Source organism: Trichechus manatus, unplaced genomic scaffold (genome assembly GCF_000243295.1).
Source record: "Trichechus manatus latirostris isolate Lorelei unplaced genomic scaffold, TriManLat1.0 scaffold00024, whole genome shotgun sequence".
NCBI classification, from domain to species: Eukaryota; Metazoa; Chordata; class Mammalia; order Sirenia; family Trichechidae; genus Trichechus; species Trichechus manatus.
Genome location: NW_004443960.1, coordinates 2,587,922 through 2,601,949, shown reverse-complemented (window position 1 = coordinate 2,601,949; position 14,028 = coordinate 2,587,922). Strand labels below are relative to the sequence as shown.

Below are 14,028 nucleotides of genomic sequence, written 5' to 3'. Positions count from 1 at the left end.
AACTGCTGCCGCATTTCACCTGACTCCTTCTGGATTGCACCCAACTGCTGCCGCATGTCACCTGACTCCTGCTGGATTGCACCCAGCTGCTGCCGCATGTCACCTGACTCCTGCTGGATTGCATCTAACTTCTGCTGCATTTCACCTGACTCCTGATGGATTGCACCTAACTGCTGCCGCACATCACCTGACTCCTGCTGCATTGCACCTAACTTCTGCCGCATTTCACCTGACTCCTGATGGATTGCACCTAATTTCTGCTGCATTTCACCTGACTCCTGATGGATTGCACCTAGCTGCTGCTGCATTTCAACTAACTGCACCTGTATTTCAACTGACTCCTTCGGTATTTCGCGTTCAAGTGAGTCCTGCTGCATTTCGGTAGGAGACCGAGCCGAGTCCTGTGGAGATGGAAGACGGGTCAGGGTCAGGATATGGGCTGCATAGGTATGACCCCAGGCCCTGATCCAGCTGAGGCCCCCCAGGCTGGTGGGCCTCTGGGAAAACAGAAGACCCATTTGCAGAAGCCCTACATGGGAATGCCCTTTGTTTCCCTGCAACAGCTCTGCAGACAGGAGGGAGCTGGCCCCGAGGCTCCCGCCCCCATGGCTGTATCTGACTGTTCCAGGAGGGTTTCTGGCCTGGCTCCAGGCACACTCAGGCTCCATCCATGTCTTGAGTTGAGGGCAGGAGGCAGTGCCAGCCCGAGCGCCCACCTCTGAGCTCTCGGGCAATCCCCCTTTCTGTCAGGACAGCTGTGCCACACACAGGCCAGCCCATAAATCAGGAGGAGCTGGGGTGATGGTAAAGCAGGGGGGAGGGGAGGGTGGCCGTGAGTAGAATGGACTAGACAGGCAACCTACCACAATAACAAAATACTCACCCCAGCTGCCCTGGTGTTGAACATTATAATCAAGCCTCAGCCCACTCTCAGCTCCTTGTCCCTCCTCCCTACCCAGGTGGCATCCAGACCCAGGTGCCTGGGACCAGACACCCGGCAGCCCCTGCTCTCTGTCCACATGCTGTGGAAATGGACACCGCTCAGCTTCCCCGGGCCTCAGTATCCCTCACCTGTGCACTCACCTCTGCACAGGTGTGTCTTGAGGACTTCGTGGATGTGTGAGCATGTGTCTAGTGTAAGACATGAGACACCTCAGGTAGCACCATCACCATGAAACCACCGATTCCACCCTTATTGTGGGGAGCAAGGGGGTGGGGACACCTGACCTGGAGCCAGATATGAGGGACACAATGACTCACCTCTTCAGATCTTGAGGGTTCACTTCCGATTGTATCAGAGTGTTCGTCTGAATTCTCATTCTGTGAAAAGAGGCAAAAGTTGGGACAGCCTGATCCTTCGGTCCCAAGTGGTTCTGAATGCCCTCAGCATCACACAATAGAACTCAAACCCCACCCCGCTTTCACAGCCCACAGCTGACAGACATGGGGAAGAGCTTCTTAACGTTCTGGTCCACAGAGCCTCATGAACAATGTTTATCTGTGGAGGTAACAATGACACTAGGGACAATATGTTCCCCCTTCCCAGAGACGAGTTATATGCACACCTATACACACATACACACACACACACACACACACACACACACACACACTTCATACAGGTGGGCCTTCACTGTGCATACACAGACATATGCACATCATGGTGGGAGGGCTGAGTCAGCTGGTTAAACCGGGAACTGTGGTTCTCAGATATCCTACCATCTATGGTCCCAGCGAGAGTTGTCCTAGAGAGGAACTTGTGGGGGCTGGGAGGCAAAAGTCATTTCTTAGCCATTCCTCTCTGTGATGGTGACAGAGAAGAAGGGGTGCCCAGTGAAGTCCACACTGCATCCTGCTACTGCCCCAGACTGCTGATCCTGCGGGCTCATGGGCCTCAGAACACCGCCAAAACTCGCCATGGCCCTAATCTTGTGGCTGGAAGCGCTTAGCTCCTGGATAGCTTGGGTGGTCAGTGTCACACCCAGAAATAGCCCGGCCTATTTTACACACAATTTGAGTCACCCAAAATCAGCAATAGCACTGTATTGTCAGCCCAGGGTATAAGGCAAAGAAGCTCCACACAGGACAGTGGAGTAATTTGCTCTCCAGGCCACCCACCTGGAACCAGGGCAGTCATTAGTTGGGGTCCCTGGCCCCCATTTCCTCTAGCTGGCTCACAGTTGGCTGGAGGGGGATGGTCTTTGTAAGACTCAAGAGTTGATTCCTATCAGGGGCTGAAGAAGCTGGCAGAGAAGGGAGTGGGAGACTGGCCAACAGAAATGTCCCCAGTCCTTGAGGCCGAGGCCTCCTGGGACCTCAGCCCCTGCCCACATCCTCAAGTGCACAGGCAGCCTCCTCCCCAGACAGGGAATTCCTACTTGGGGGTGGGGGTGGGGGACAGGGAGGGAGCCCTCCCCTTACTGGTGCTTCCCTTCCTCCACGGGGAGTGCCTGTGACCAAGGCCTATCCCCCCTTTCTTAATGCTCTGCCCTTGCATCAAGTCCCTGGGACCCCCTTTCTGTCAGGGTGGCTATGCCGCGCACAGGCCCGCCCCTAAATCCAGGGGAGATGGGATGATGGTAAAGTAGAGGGGAGAAGAGGGTGGCCATGAATGGAACGGACTAGACAAGCAACCTACAACAATAACAAAACACTCTCCTGAGCCTCTCAGGTGTTGAACCTTATAATCAGGCTCCAGCCCTTTCTCAGCTCCTTGTCCCTTCTCCCCACACAGGTGGGGTCCAGACCCAGGTACCTGGGACCAGACACCTGGCAGCCCCTGCTCTGTGTCCACATGCTGTGAGATTGGACAACCCCCAGCCTCCCCGGGCCTCCATATCCCTCACCAGTGAACACATCTGCCACACAGGTGTGTCTTGAGCAGTTAGTGGATGTTCGAGAATGTGTCCAGTGTAAGGGATGAGAAACCTCAAGTAGCACCATCACCATGAAGCCACCCACTCCACCCAAATTGTGGGGAGAAGGGTGGTGGGGCATCTGACCTGGAGCCAGATACAAGCGACCCAATGACCCACCTATCCATGTCCCCAAGGTGAACTTTCGATTGTATCATAGAATCTGTCTAAAATCTCGTATTGTGAAGAAAGGCAGAAGTGGATAAAACAACCTGATCCTTCTCCCTCCTGGGTCTCAGGTGGCCCTGAATGTCCTCGGGGTCACACAGTAGAACCCCCTCCCTACCCTCCTAATCATAGCCCAGAGCTGACAGAAGTGGGAAAGAACTTCTTACCATTCTGGTCCTCAGAGCCTCGTCAACAATGTTTATCTGTCTTGGTAACAATGGCACTCAGGCTGTTATATGTTCCCCCTTCTCAGAGACAAGTTATTTGCACACCTATACACACACTCCCTTACATACAGGTGGGCTCTCATTGTGCACACACAGACATACGCAAAGTGTGGTGGGCATGCTGGGTCAGCTGGTTAAGCTAGGAATTCTGGTTCCCAGATATGCCACCGTCTATGGTCCCAGCGGAAACCCTGGTGGTGTAATGGTTGAGCGCTACAGGTCCTAACCAAAAGGTTGGCAGTTTGAATCCACCAGGTGCTCCTTGGAAACTATATGGGGCAGTTCTATTTTGTCCTATAGAGTCACTATGAGTCAGAATCGACGGGACGGCAATGGATTATGGTCCCAGTGAGACTTGGCCTAGAGAGGCACTTGCGCGGGGCTGGGAGTCAGAAGTCATTTCTGTAGCCATTCTTCATATGATGGTGACAGAGAAGCTGGGGTGCGCAGCACAGTCCACTTTGCATCCAGCTGCTGTTTCTGACTGCCAATCTTCAGGCCTTAGGGGCCCTACCTTCCCCTCCAACAACTGAATTGACCCTCAGAGGTGGGAGGTACCCCACAGATTCTCCGTGAGCTCACATGGAAGGGCCCCAATCTGGTGGCCAGAAGCACTTGGCTCCTAGATAGCCTGGGTGGTCAGGGCCACCCCCAGAATCTGCCTGGCCCTGACGATACAAACAATTTTAGTCACCTCAAATCAGCTATAGCGCTTTACTGTCAACTCAGGGTATAGGGCAAAGGAAGTAACGCACTGGCCAGTGGGAGCTATTTGCTCTTCAGGCCACCCTCTAGGAACCACGGCAGTCATTAGGCCCTGGATGACCACAGTAGCACAAGTCTCAGAGTTCCCTGGGGCATCTGGCCAACCTCATGGGTGTGCAGAAGGCAGGGAGGAGATAGGGGGTCAGAGGCGCTCCAAAAGGGAGAGACAGATAGCTCCTGAGTCAGTACTGAGCGGCCCCAGCCCCACCCAGGCACTGGAGTGGAGCTTGAAAAGCTTCAAGGAAAGCTCTCCAAAGCATTGCCCACCCTTACCCTCCAGGCTTGACCAGGTCTGAAGGGGCTTCTGGGACTGGTGATTCTTCCAAAATCCAACTCCCTTCCAGACCTTCCATTCCCAGCTCCCCCAGAACCATGCAGATCTGACTTCTAAAATAACTCCCTTATCCCACAAGTACTCATTGTTACTTGGCTCCCATGACTATCCATGACACACACACACACACACACACACAGAAATATCTAAAGCACATGACTTTGCACACACAGACACACACACACCCGGAAATGAACACAAATGACATGCTTCCTCACACACACACTAAAGGAGTTACCCCCCATAATTAACCTCCAAGACCAAAGTTCTGACCCCGTAACCAGGACTGGCTACATAATTTGTGGGACCCAGAGCAAAATGAAATACAGGGTCCTTTGTCAAAAGTTACTCAGAATATCAAGATTTTGACAGCAGAGCATTAGACCAACCAAGCGTGGGGAGCTCTGAGGGTGGGGACCTGGGCAGAAGCCAGCCCTGCCTATGACCTCAGCCCCCCAGGTACCACCCATGGCCCTGGAGGATCTATATGGAGGGATCAGCAGGGATGGTGGGAGGTGCAATCTGGGGAAATGGGATTCCAATGCCCCACCATCCCCTCATCACTTGCTCTTACTCACCTGGGGGGACTCCATGGTGGCTCAGCGTTTCAGAAGCCAGTGCCTGGTGAGGAGGGACAGGTGTGAGGAGAAGTGAGCAAGGACTTTTTCTCCTCCCCTCCTGGGGAGTTCCTCAGGCCTCAGTGCCCTCAGCTCCCTCACTGGGATGTCACCACAACCAAGCCCGATCTTGCCCCTGGAGGATTCCAGGCCTCCACTGGGACAGTCACCTTCTCCTCCACCAGACAGACACCTTCTGTGGCTCCTCCCCTTCCAATGTGCACAAAACCCAGCTGAGGTTTCTGCCCCCAAAGCAAGGCTAGCTGAGTTAAGTGTAGCAGAGGGAGGGGCTGGTGAGGGTGGAGCCTCTTCAAAGCAGGAGGCAGAGCTGAGTGTGTGTGTGTGTGTGTGTATGTGTGTGTGTGTGAGAGAGAGAGAGAGAGACAGAGGACCAAGGGGCATATGAAGGGTGAGGATACTTGTCTTACAATCTCAATCCCTGACCTTGGCCCTTCCAGTCTCTGAGCTTTCAGGAAGGGGCTGCTTCCCCCAACCCCCTCTGTCTGAGAGAGGAGAGGGGCAGAGGGAAAGTCCAGACTTGGGAAAGGAGGTGAGGACAGGGAAGGCAGCCAGGTGGAGGTCAGAGTACAGGTTAAGGCTGACTGGGTCCCTTGCACGGAGCTACATCCCAGCTAAAAGCCCAGAGAAGGTTCCACTCTACCTTCTCGGTTCAGTATGCAGTGGGACCTTCAAGACCACGAAGGTGGGACCCCAGCCCCGAGACCACCACCTACACACTGCAGGAGTGGCTGGCAATGATGTGACTGCCTGAAGGACACTTGGGCCGTGTCCTGTACAAGTTCCCACCTTTTGCCTGTTATGAATAATGCCGCTATGAACATTTGTGTACAAGTTTTTTGGTTTTCTTTTGTTCTTTTTCTTAGTCAGTACTTGGAAGCTTTTATTATTTCATTGTACTCTAATGACTTTTTTTTCGACTTCTCGTCTCCACTTTTTATTGCTGTTGAAAATATACACAGCAAAACATACACCAATCCTCCTGAGGTTCACCCTTCAGCCAAATATTAGACAGGCATATAAAACAAACAATAATACATGTAGCTCAACCATAATCTGAAACTAAATGGCACACCAGCCCAGGGGCAAGGACGAGAAGGCAGGAGGGGACAGGAAAGCTGGATGAATGGAAATGGGGAACCCAAGGTCAAAAAGGAGAGAGTGTTGACACTTCCCGGGGTTGGCAACCAAAGTCACAAAACAATATGTGTATTAATTGTTTAATGAGAAACTAATTTGCTCTGTAAACCTTCATCTAAATCACAAATTAAAAAAAAGAAATCAAGCAACGTATTGCATCGGGCAAATATGCTGCAAAAGACCTCTTTTTAAAAAAATACATCAATTCAGCAATTTTTAAAATACGCAATAGTTTTATTATGAATAAGGGTAAAAATATATTTGACAAGCTAATTCATAACCTTAGGAAACATTGCATTTCATGACCTTCTTAGGTAAAATCCAAGTCAAATTCCAATTAACTCCCACATTGTTAGGCTAAGTTTCCTTAAAATATTGTATGATTATTACTTAAATTTTCTAATTGTTGCACCAGTTAGAACTGATTTTCAAGGGTACTTCTCATCTGTTGGAGCCCTGGCGCCACAGTGGTTAAGAGCCAAGACTGCTCACTGAAAGGTCAGCAGTAGGAATCCACCTGCCACTCCTTGGAAACCCTGTGGGGCAGTTCTATTCTGTCTTATAGGGTCGCTATGAGTCTGAATCGATTCAGCGGCAACGAGTTTTTTCTCATCTATTTGCTCTTAAATTTATTTTCTTGTAGGTAAAGAATTTTAATGACTTTGCAGAATAACATAAATGTCATTTATCATTGCTGAAAAGCATTCCTCACAAAACTTGATGACTTTATTGTGGTGATCGTTTCTGTTTATTTGTTTCAATGATACTAAAGACGGAAATCCTTCACCAGATGAGATTACACACACCAGCAATCAGAATATCAGCAACTGTCTTCTCCATCTTGGATGTTACTTTTAATGCCGATAGCAGCAAATACACCTCGCTTTGCTCTCCAAGGAAAGAAACTCATTGTGGTGCAACGAATTCCTTCATATGGCCCCTCCAGCCATGGTCTTTGTGACTCACATACAATGATTGAGTGGGACTATGCAAATAAGGAATATGGAACTAGTGATGCTCGGGGTTATGTGTCAACTTGCCTAGGCCATGATTCCTAGTATTGTATGGATGTCTTCTGTTTTGTGGTCCGATGTAATTATCCTAATTATCCTCCATTTTATGTATTATAAATCCTAACCTCTATACCTTAGTGGGAGCCCTGGTGGCACAGTGGTTAAGAGCTATGACTGCTAACTAGAAGATCAGCAGTTCAAATCTATCAGCCCCTCCTTGGAAACAATATGGGGCAGTTCTACTCTGTCCTATACGGTTGCCATGAGTCAGAATGGGGTTGATTTGTTTTTTTTTTAATGTGTTAATGAGGTAGGATTGGTGTGGGGTGTATCTTGAGTCATAGTCTTGCAGGAGGGCATGAGTCGAGTCCCACCCTTACTCAAGTTATCCCCTTCCCTGTGGTGTGGCCTACATCCAAGGTATATATGTGGGTGCTCTGGTGGGGCTCACTCTCTCTGCACCTGAATCCTGAATCATTGTCTTACCTCCGGTTCTTGGGACTTAAACCAGCGGCCTGCCACCTGACCAGCCGATTCTGGGATTCCCCAACTTCAGCAGCCCCATGGGCCATCAGACTATTGTCTAACCTGATTCGCCAGCATCCAAAGCCTTGTGAGCCAGCAGCCTTGTCATCTGGCCTGCCAATTTTGGTTCCTTCGCCCCTGCGGCCACGTGAGTCAGGAGAAGCCTACACCTGACCCACGGATTTGGGACTTGCCAGCCTCCACAACAGCATGAGCCATTTCCTTTATACAATTTGTGAGTTCTGTGAGGCATTGCAGCAAATTATAGAGCCCAAAGAACAGAGGGAGAGTACGAGGGGAGGGGCAGTAGTTAATTTTAGAGATGATGGAGTGGTACAGCAGTTTTGACGAGTTGGACACTTGGGACATCTTTAACCTCACCCTCACAGGAACCAACTTTGTGCTGATCCTTATGAAAGAAGTTATTCATTTCCTCATAATCCCAAAATTCTGTTTGTGTACTTCGTTGGTAAAAATCAACTGAACTGTGTGATAAAGAAAAGTTGTAATGAAACTAACAAACAAATAAAAAAAATAGGTTTCACAAGTTCTAAATAGTTCAGAGGTGTTTTGGGCATTATGTCATTTATTTCCACATTTTATCACTAATATTATATTTTATGCATTTTTATTTTAAATCAACCTTTAAAATGGGAAACATAAGACTCAAAGTCTCATTCTGTGTTGTCCAGAAAGTTGAGCGGTTATGCAGTATAACTGGGGCTCACGAAATGCATACCTTGTTTGAGGTTGCAATACCATCTTCTTAAAATGATGTCTTGAGACACTTTTGAGGCCCTGGTTGGATGCCAGTCTGTTCCCTTCTTGACCAGCTGATAAAGGTCACTCTCCACCCACTCTCTTATCAGGTTCTCACACTCCTGGGCCACTATGTACCCACCCTAATCCAATTCAGCAAGTTTTACATGTACAGTTTAAAGAATTGTACATGTAGAATTTACTATTTTAAATAAAAAGGTTTAAAGAAGCTTTCAGGGAATTTTTTTTTTATTTAAGGTTTAAGGATTATCTAAAGGCAACAGTTTGAATTTGAAACTCTGTTCAAATCCCCTACCCCTTCTTTTAATCAGGACTCCTCTATAGACTCTTTGGACAAGACCTTCAGTGTTGCTAGCCAGGCACCATCCAGTTCTTTTGGTTTCATGGCAGAGGAGGCAGGTGTCCACGGAGGAAATTAGCCTCACCTTCTTTTTCCTCTGTATTTTCCTGACTCTCCTTTCTCTGCTCATCCAGGCAAATAGAGACCAACTTCTAGCTTCGTTGCCCACTTGCAAGCTTTTGAGAACCAGACACTATTCCAAGAACGAGGAGGTGGTAGAAGAGAAGCACGAAAAACAATACCAGTTAACTGGGATGACCCATGACACTGCCGCCCTAAACCTCCAAACCAAGAAGTCATATCCCATGAAGTGTTTGGTTGCACGTAAGCAGGCTCAGCAACGATTCTTCTTTTTTGTTGTCATGTACAAGTTTTTGTGTGGAGGTACTTCTTCATTTCTCTTGTGTATGTACCGAGGAGTGAAATTGCCGAGTCACGTGGTAACTCTATGTTTAGTCTTTTGAGGAACCGCCAGATGTTTTCCAAAGTGGCTGCACCATTTGACATTCCCACCAGCAGTGTCTGAGGCTTCCAGTTTCTCCCCATCCTCACCAACGCTTGTTATCGTCCTTCCTGTGGATTACGGTCATCATACTTAGCATTTCTAACCCTCCAAGCAGCTATATGAAAGAAAGCCCTGGCAATTTTTTGGAATAAGGATTACAGCCAAGAAAACCCTTGGGAGCACTTCTACTGTAACACCTGGGGCCACAACGAGTCTGAATGGACTCCAGGGCACTGGAGATTTTACTGTGCACCAGTGACCTGTGTTGTTGTTGGGTGCTGTAAGTCAACACAGCAGCCCACGTGTGACTGTGTCAACTGCCCCATAGAGTTTTCTAGGGGTGGGTTCCAACCACTAACTTTTTAGTTAGCAGGTGAGTGCTTAACCATTGAACCACCAGGGCTCCTTCCAGTGACCTGTAGTTGCTGGGATATCGAGGGGGAAGTCCTGCATGAGAAGGTGGAGCAACCTGGGAAGATGTGAGGGAAGGGTGTCCCAGGTAGAGGGAACATCATGTGTGTCATGGATTGAATTGTCCCCCAAAAAATATGTGTTGTAATTCCTAGCTTCTATGTCTATGATTATATTCTGATTTGAGAGTGGCTTGTCTTTGTTATCTTAATGAGGCTGGATTAGTGTAGGGTGTATCTTTGAGATATAAAAGAGATTAAATGCAAACTAGCAAGCAGAGATGGGGAAGAGAGATGCCAAGCCACAAGAAACAGAAGCTCAGAAGAACAAGGAACTTCCTCCAGAGCCAACAGAGAGAAAAAGCCTTCCCCTATAGCTGGCACCTCGAATTTGAACATCTGGGCTCCTAAACTGTGAGAAAATAAATTCTGTTTGTTAAAGCTATCCCCTTGTGGTATTTCTGTTATAGCAGCAGGTGATAACTAAGACGATGTCCAAAGGCCCTGAGAGGGAAGACAGTTGGCAGGCAGGTGGGAGGTATTTGTCCAGGAGGAGAGATACGCAGAGTGAATGATCTGGGCCCTACGGGCCAGGGCAAGGGTTCATTTACAACAGGAAGACGTGGTGATGATTTAAGGCAAGGAGTTATTTCATTTTTCAAATAAAATCATTTAGGCTTTGGCTCCTGGATGGAGAGTGGCTTGAAAGAGGCAAGACCAGGGAGACCACTAGGAGGGTATGAGAGTCGTCCCAGCTTGTGACGATGGTGATGACGGGGTGGTGGGGTTGCATTAGGCCGCTGGTGATGTCAGTACAGAGTGCTTTCTGGGTAAGAAGCCAAGTGGGGCCGTAAGGAGGGGTCAGTGGAGGTTGGCACAGGGTCACAGGAGAAAAGCAGGGGAAGTGTATGAAAGAACTTGGAGGGTGCTGGGCGCTGGGCTAAGGATATGGCCGAGGGTCAGTGGAGGCAGAGGGCAGCCCCCGGGGTCGGGTGCCTCAGGCCAGAGACAGCCATAGCCAAAAATGGATATTACCAATCCATTCCACCCTTGATTCAGAATCAACTCGACAGCAAGGGTGTTGGGTTTTGGTTTTTGGTATTCCACCCTGAGGTGTGGACCCTAAAGGCTTGAAAGCAGGGATTCAAACAGATATTGTACACCATTGTTCATTGCAGCATTTCAATGAACAAAATATCCGTTTAAGGTGGAAATAACCCAAGTGTCCATCAACAAGTGAATGGGTAAACACAATGTAATATATCCATACAATGGAATAGTATTCAACCATAGAGAGAAATGAAGTTCTGATACATGCTACAACATGGATGAACCTTGAAAACAGTTATGGCAAGTGAAATAAGTCAGAGGCAAAAGGACAAGCATTGTATGATCCCACTGATATGAAGCATCTAGAAGAGGCAAATGCATCGAGATGAGTGGACACCAAGGATGGGGTGGAGGGGGAGATGGGGAGTTAGTGCCTAAAACAGAGAGTTTCTGCTTGGGGGTAGGAGGTGAAAAACTTTTGGAAATAGAGTGTGGTGATGGTTGCACAACACAGTGAATGTAATTAATGTCACAGAATTGTACACTTAAATTGGCAAATTTGTTACTTTTTTTTTAACCAAAATAAAATTTTAAAAAGTAAACAAAAGGGAAGTCAGGAGGATCTCAAGGGAGTGAAGATCAATGGTGTGGTTCTCTTGGTGGCTCTCAGATTGAACCTCCAAGGAGAAAAAGGGACAGGACCAAGGGGGTCTAGGAAGACTCTTCCCCTAGTCACTCCCAGCAGGAGCTGCTGGGGCAGGGGCTGAGGCAAGCAGGGCTCCTCCAGGTTAACAGGGCCACCAGGAGACCAAAGTCGGGGTCCTTGTCTCCCCATTTCCTCCTGTTGGGCTCACAGCTGGCTGGAGGAGGATGGTCTTTGTAAGACTCAAGAGTTGATTCCTATGACCCATCAAGGGCTGAAGAAGCTGGCAGAGAAGGGAGTGGGAGACTGGCCAACAGAAATGTCCCCAGTCCTTAAGGCTGAGTCCTCCTGGGACCTCAGCCCCTGCCCACATCCTCAAGCACACATGCAGCCTCCTCTCCAGACAGGGAATTCCAGCCTGGGTGGGGGTGGGGTGAGGGGGGCAGGCAGGGAGCCCTCCCCTTGCTGGTGCTTCCCCTCTTCCCCAGGAGTGCCTGTGTCCACGGCCGACGTTTCATTCTGCTGTAAATAAGGGCATGAGGCAGAGCTGACTAGCCCCAGGTAAACACCCCGTGCCAGGCACCTGATAAGCAGCACACAGGCCCAATGGCCCTGACACCTCACTGCTAACCCAGGAACACGCAGTCACTACTGTCCCCATTTACAGAGAAAAGAGATCAGGTGGAGGGTCCCCACTAACGCAGACACCAGACCCCAGCATGCGGCCTTCTGACCGGCAGGCCCTGCCTGTAACGACTGGGCAGAGCTGCTGTGCCCGCCGTCTACCCCATCCTCCTCCCCACTTGTCACAGAAGGCTCTGGCAGCCACTCAATGGTTTCAAACAATTTGTTTTCCCCTGCTTTAATTATTATTTTACCTTTTCATTGTTCTTGTTGTAAACACATCTATCAGACAACTTTTGCCAATTCCACTTTTTATAGGTGTACAACTTATTAATAGCATTTATAATAATTGGCTGTACAACAATATTCTTTATCAATGCAATCCTTCATCACTGTTAACGCCCCTTTTCCCCCTCCTTCCCCACCCATGGTAACCACTAATAAACTTTGGTCTCCATTCATTTCCCTTTCCTGGTCTTTTTATATAAGTGAAGTCCTGCAACATTTGTCCTTTTGTGATTGGCTTATTTCACTCAGCATAATGCCTTCCAGCTCCATCCATACTGTAGCATGTATCAAGACTTCATTTCTCCTACTGGCTGAGTAGTATTCCGTTGTATGTATGGACCCCATTTTGTTTGTCATTCATCTGTTGAGGGGCATTTAGGCTGTTTCTATCTTCCGGCTATTGTGAATAGTGCTGCAATGAATATTGGTGTACGAGTCTCTCTGTTGGAGTCTCTGCTTTCAAGGCTTTTGGGTAGATACCTAGGAGTGGAATTGCTGGGTCATATGGTAGTTTTATTTTCCATTTTTCAAGGAACTGCCACACAGTTTTCCACAAAAGCTGTACCATTTGCATTCTTGCCAGCAATGGATAAGTGTTCCAATTTCCCCACATCCTCACCAATGTTTGTTATTTTTTGTTTTTTTGTTTTTAATCTTAGCCATCCTAGTGGGAGTGAGATGGTATCTCATTGTGCTTTTGATTGCATCTCTCTGATGGCTGATTACCCTGAGCTTCTTTGCATGTGTTTGGTGGCCATTGGCATGTCCTCCTTGGTGAAATGTCCATTCAAGTCCTTTGACCATTTTATGATTGGGTTGTTTGCCTTTCGACGATGGGTGGGCACTGGGAGCTGGGACCAGAGCGACCAGTGAGACCTGGAGAAGGAAACCCAGGCAGGCAGGAGGGCTTTGCTGGCAGCAGGTAAGGGCAGTACAGGGAGGGACTGAGCAGGGCCGTCCAGGGTGGGTCAGTGAGGTTTAGCAGGGCCTCAAAGGCAAACGCTGTGGGAATCAGAGGCTTCGACCTGTGGCCGCAGGCTTCTGGCTGGCCCTAGACACCCAGGGCCAGGGGAGCTCCAGACAGTCTTCATTGCTGCTAATTCCTTCAGTCCTATGGGCAGCACCTTCAACAGAACCGTCAGCACATACTGCAGCGGCTTCAGCAGTGGATGTAGCACCTCCTGGGTTATCCTCTGCCCAATGGTGAGAACTCTCTCCATGAGATGCTTGATCTACGAACTCTCTTGGTCCTCAGAGGGGCCAGCAAGTCTCTGGGATCTGGAACCTATTTCCTGCCACATTTCACTTAACTCCTGCCACATTTCACTTAACTCCTGCCACATTTCACCTTCATGTAACTCCTGCTGCATTTTGGTAGGTGAGTGAGCCAAGTCCTGTGGGGGTGGAGGGCAGGTTAGTGTCAGGGTCTGGGCTGATGACGTATGACCCCAGGCCCTAATCTGATTAGGCCCTCCAGGCTTGTGGGACTCTGGGAAAACAGAAGACCCATTTGCAGAAGCCCCTCATGGGAACGCCCTTTGTTTCTCCCAACCGCTCTGTAGAGGGTGGGGGGAGCTAGCCCCAAGACTCCTGCCCCCATGGCTGTATCTGACTGTTCCAGGAGGGTTTCTGGCCTGGTGCCAGGCACACTCAGGCTCCATCCATG

The 14,028-nt window shown here is 49.1% G+C and overlaps 1 protein-coding gene across 2 annotated transcripts in view; it reads right to left on the bottom strand.

Moving 5' to 3' along the window:
• Positions 1-5,277, bottom strand: part of LOC111820004 (involucrin-like) — a 6,532-nt gene extending 1,255 nt beyond the window's left edge. Inside the window, exons 1-3 of one of the 2 annotated variants that reach the window (XM_023728408.1) lie at positions 4,988-5,277; positions 1,261-1,320; positions 3-401 (exon numbers count right to left, since the gene is read on the bottom strand). In XM_023728408.1, the coding sequence (XP_023584176.1) occupies positions 3-401; positions 1,261-1,320; positions 4,988-5,002 (474 nt within the window). In that variant the 5' untranslated portion in view covers positions 5,003-5,277. The remainder of the gene's footprint in view (positions 1-2; positions 402-1,260; positions 1,321-4,987) is intronic. The other variant, XM_023728409.1, reaches the window with a different exon arrangement.
• Between the last annotated feature and the right edge of the window lie 8,751 nt (positions 5,278-14,028).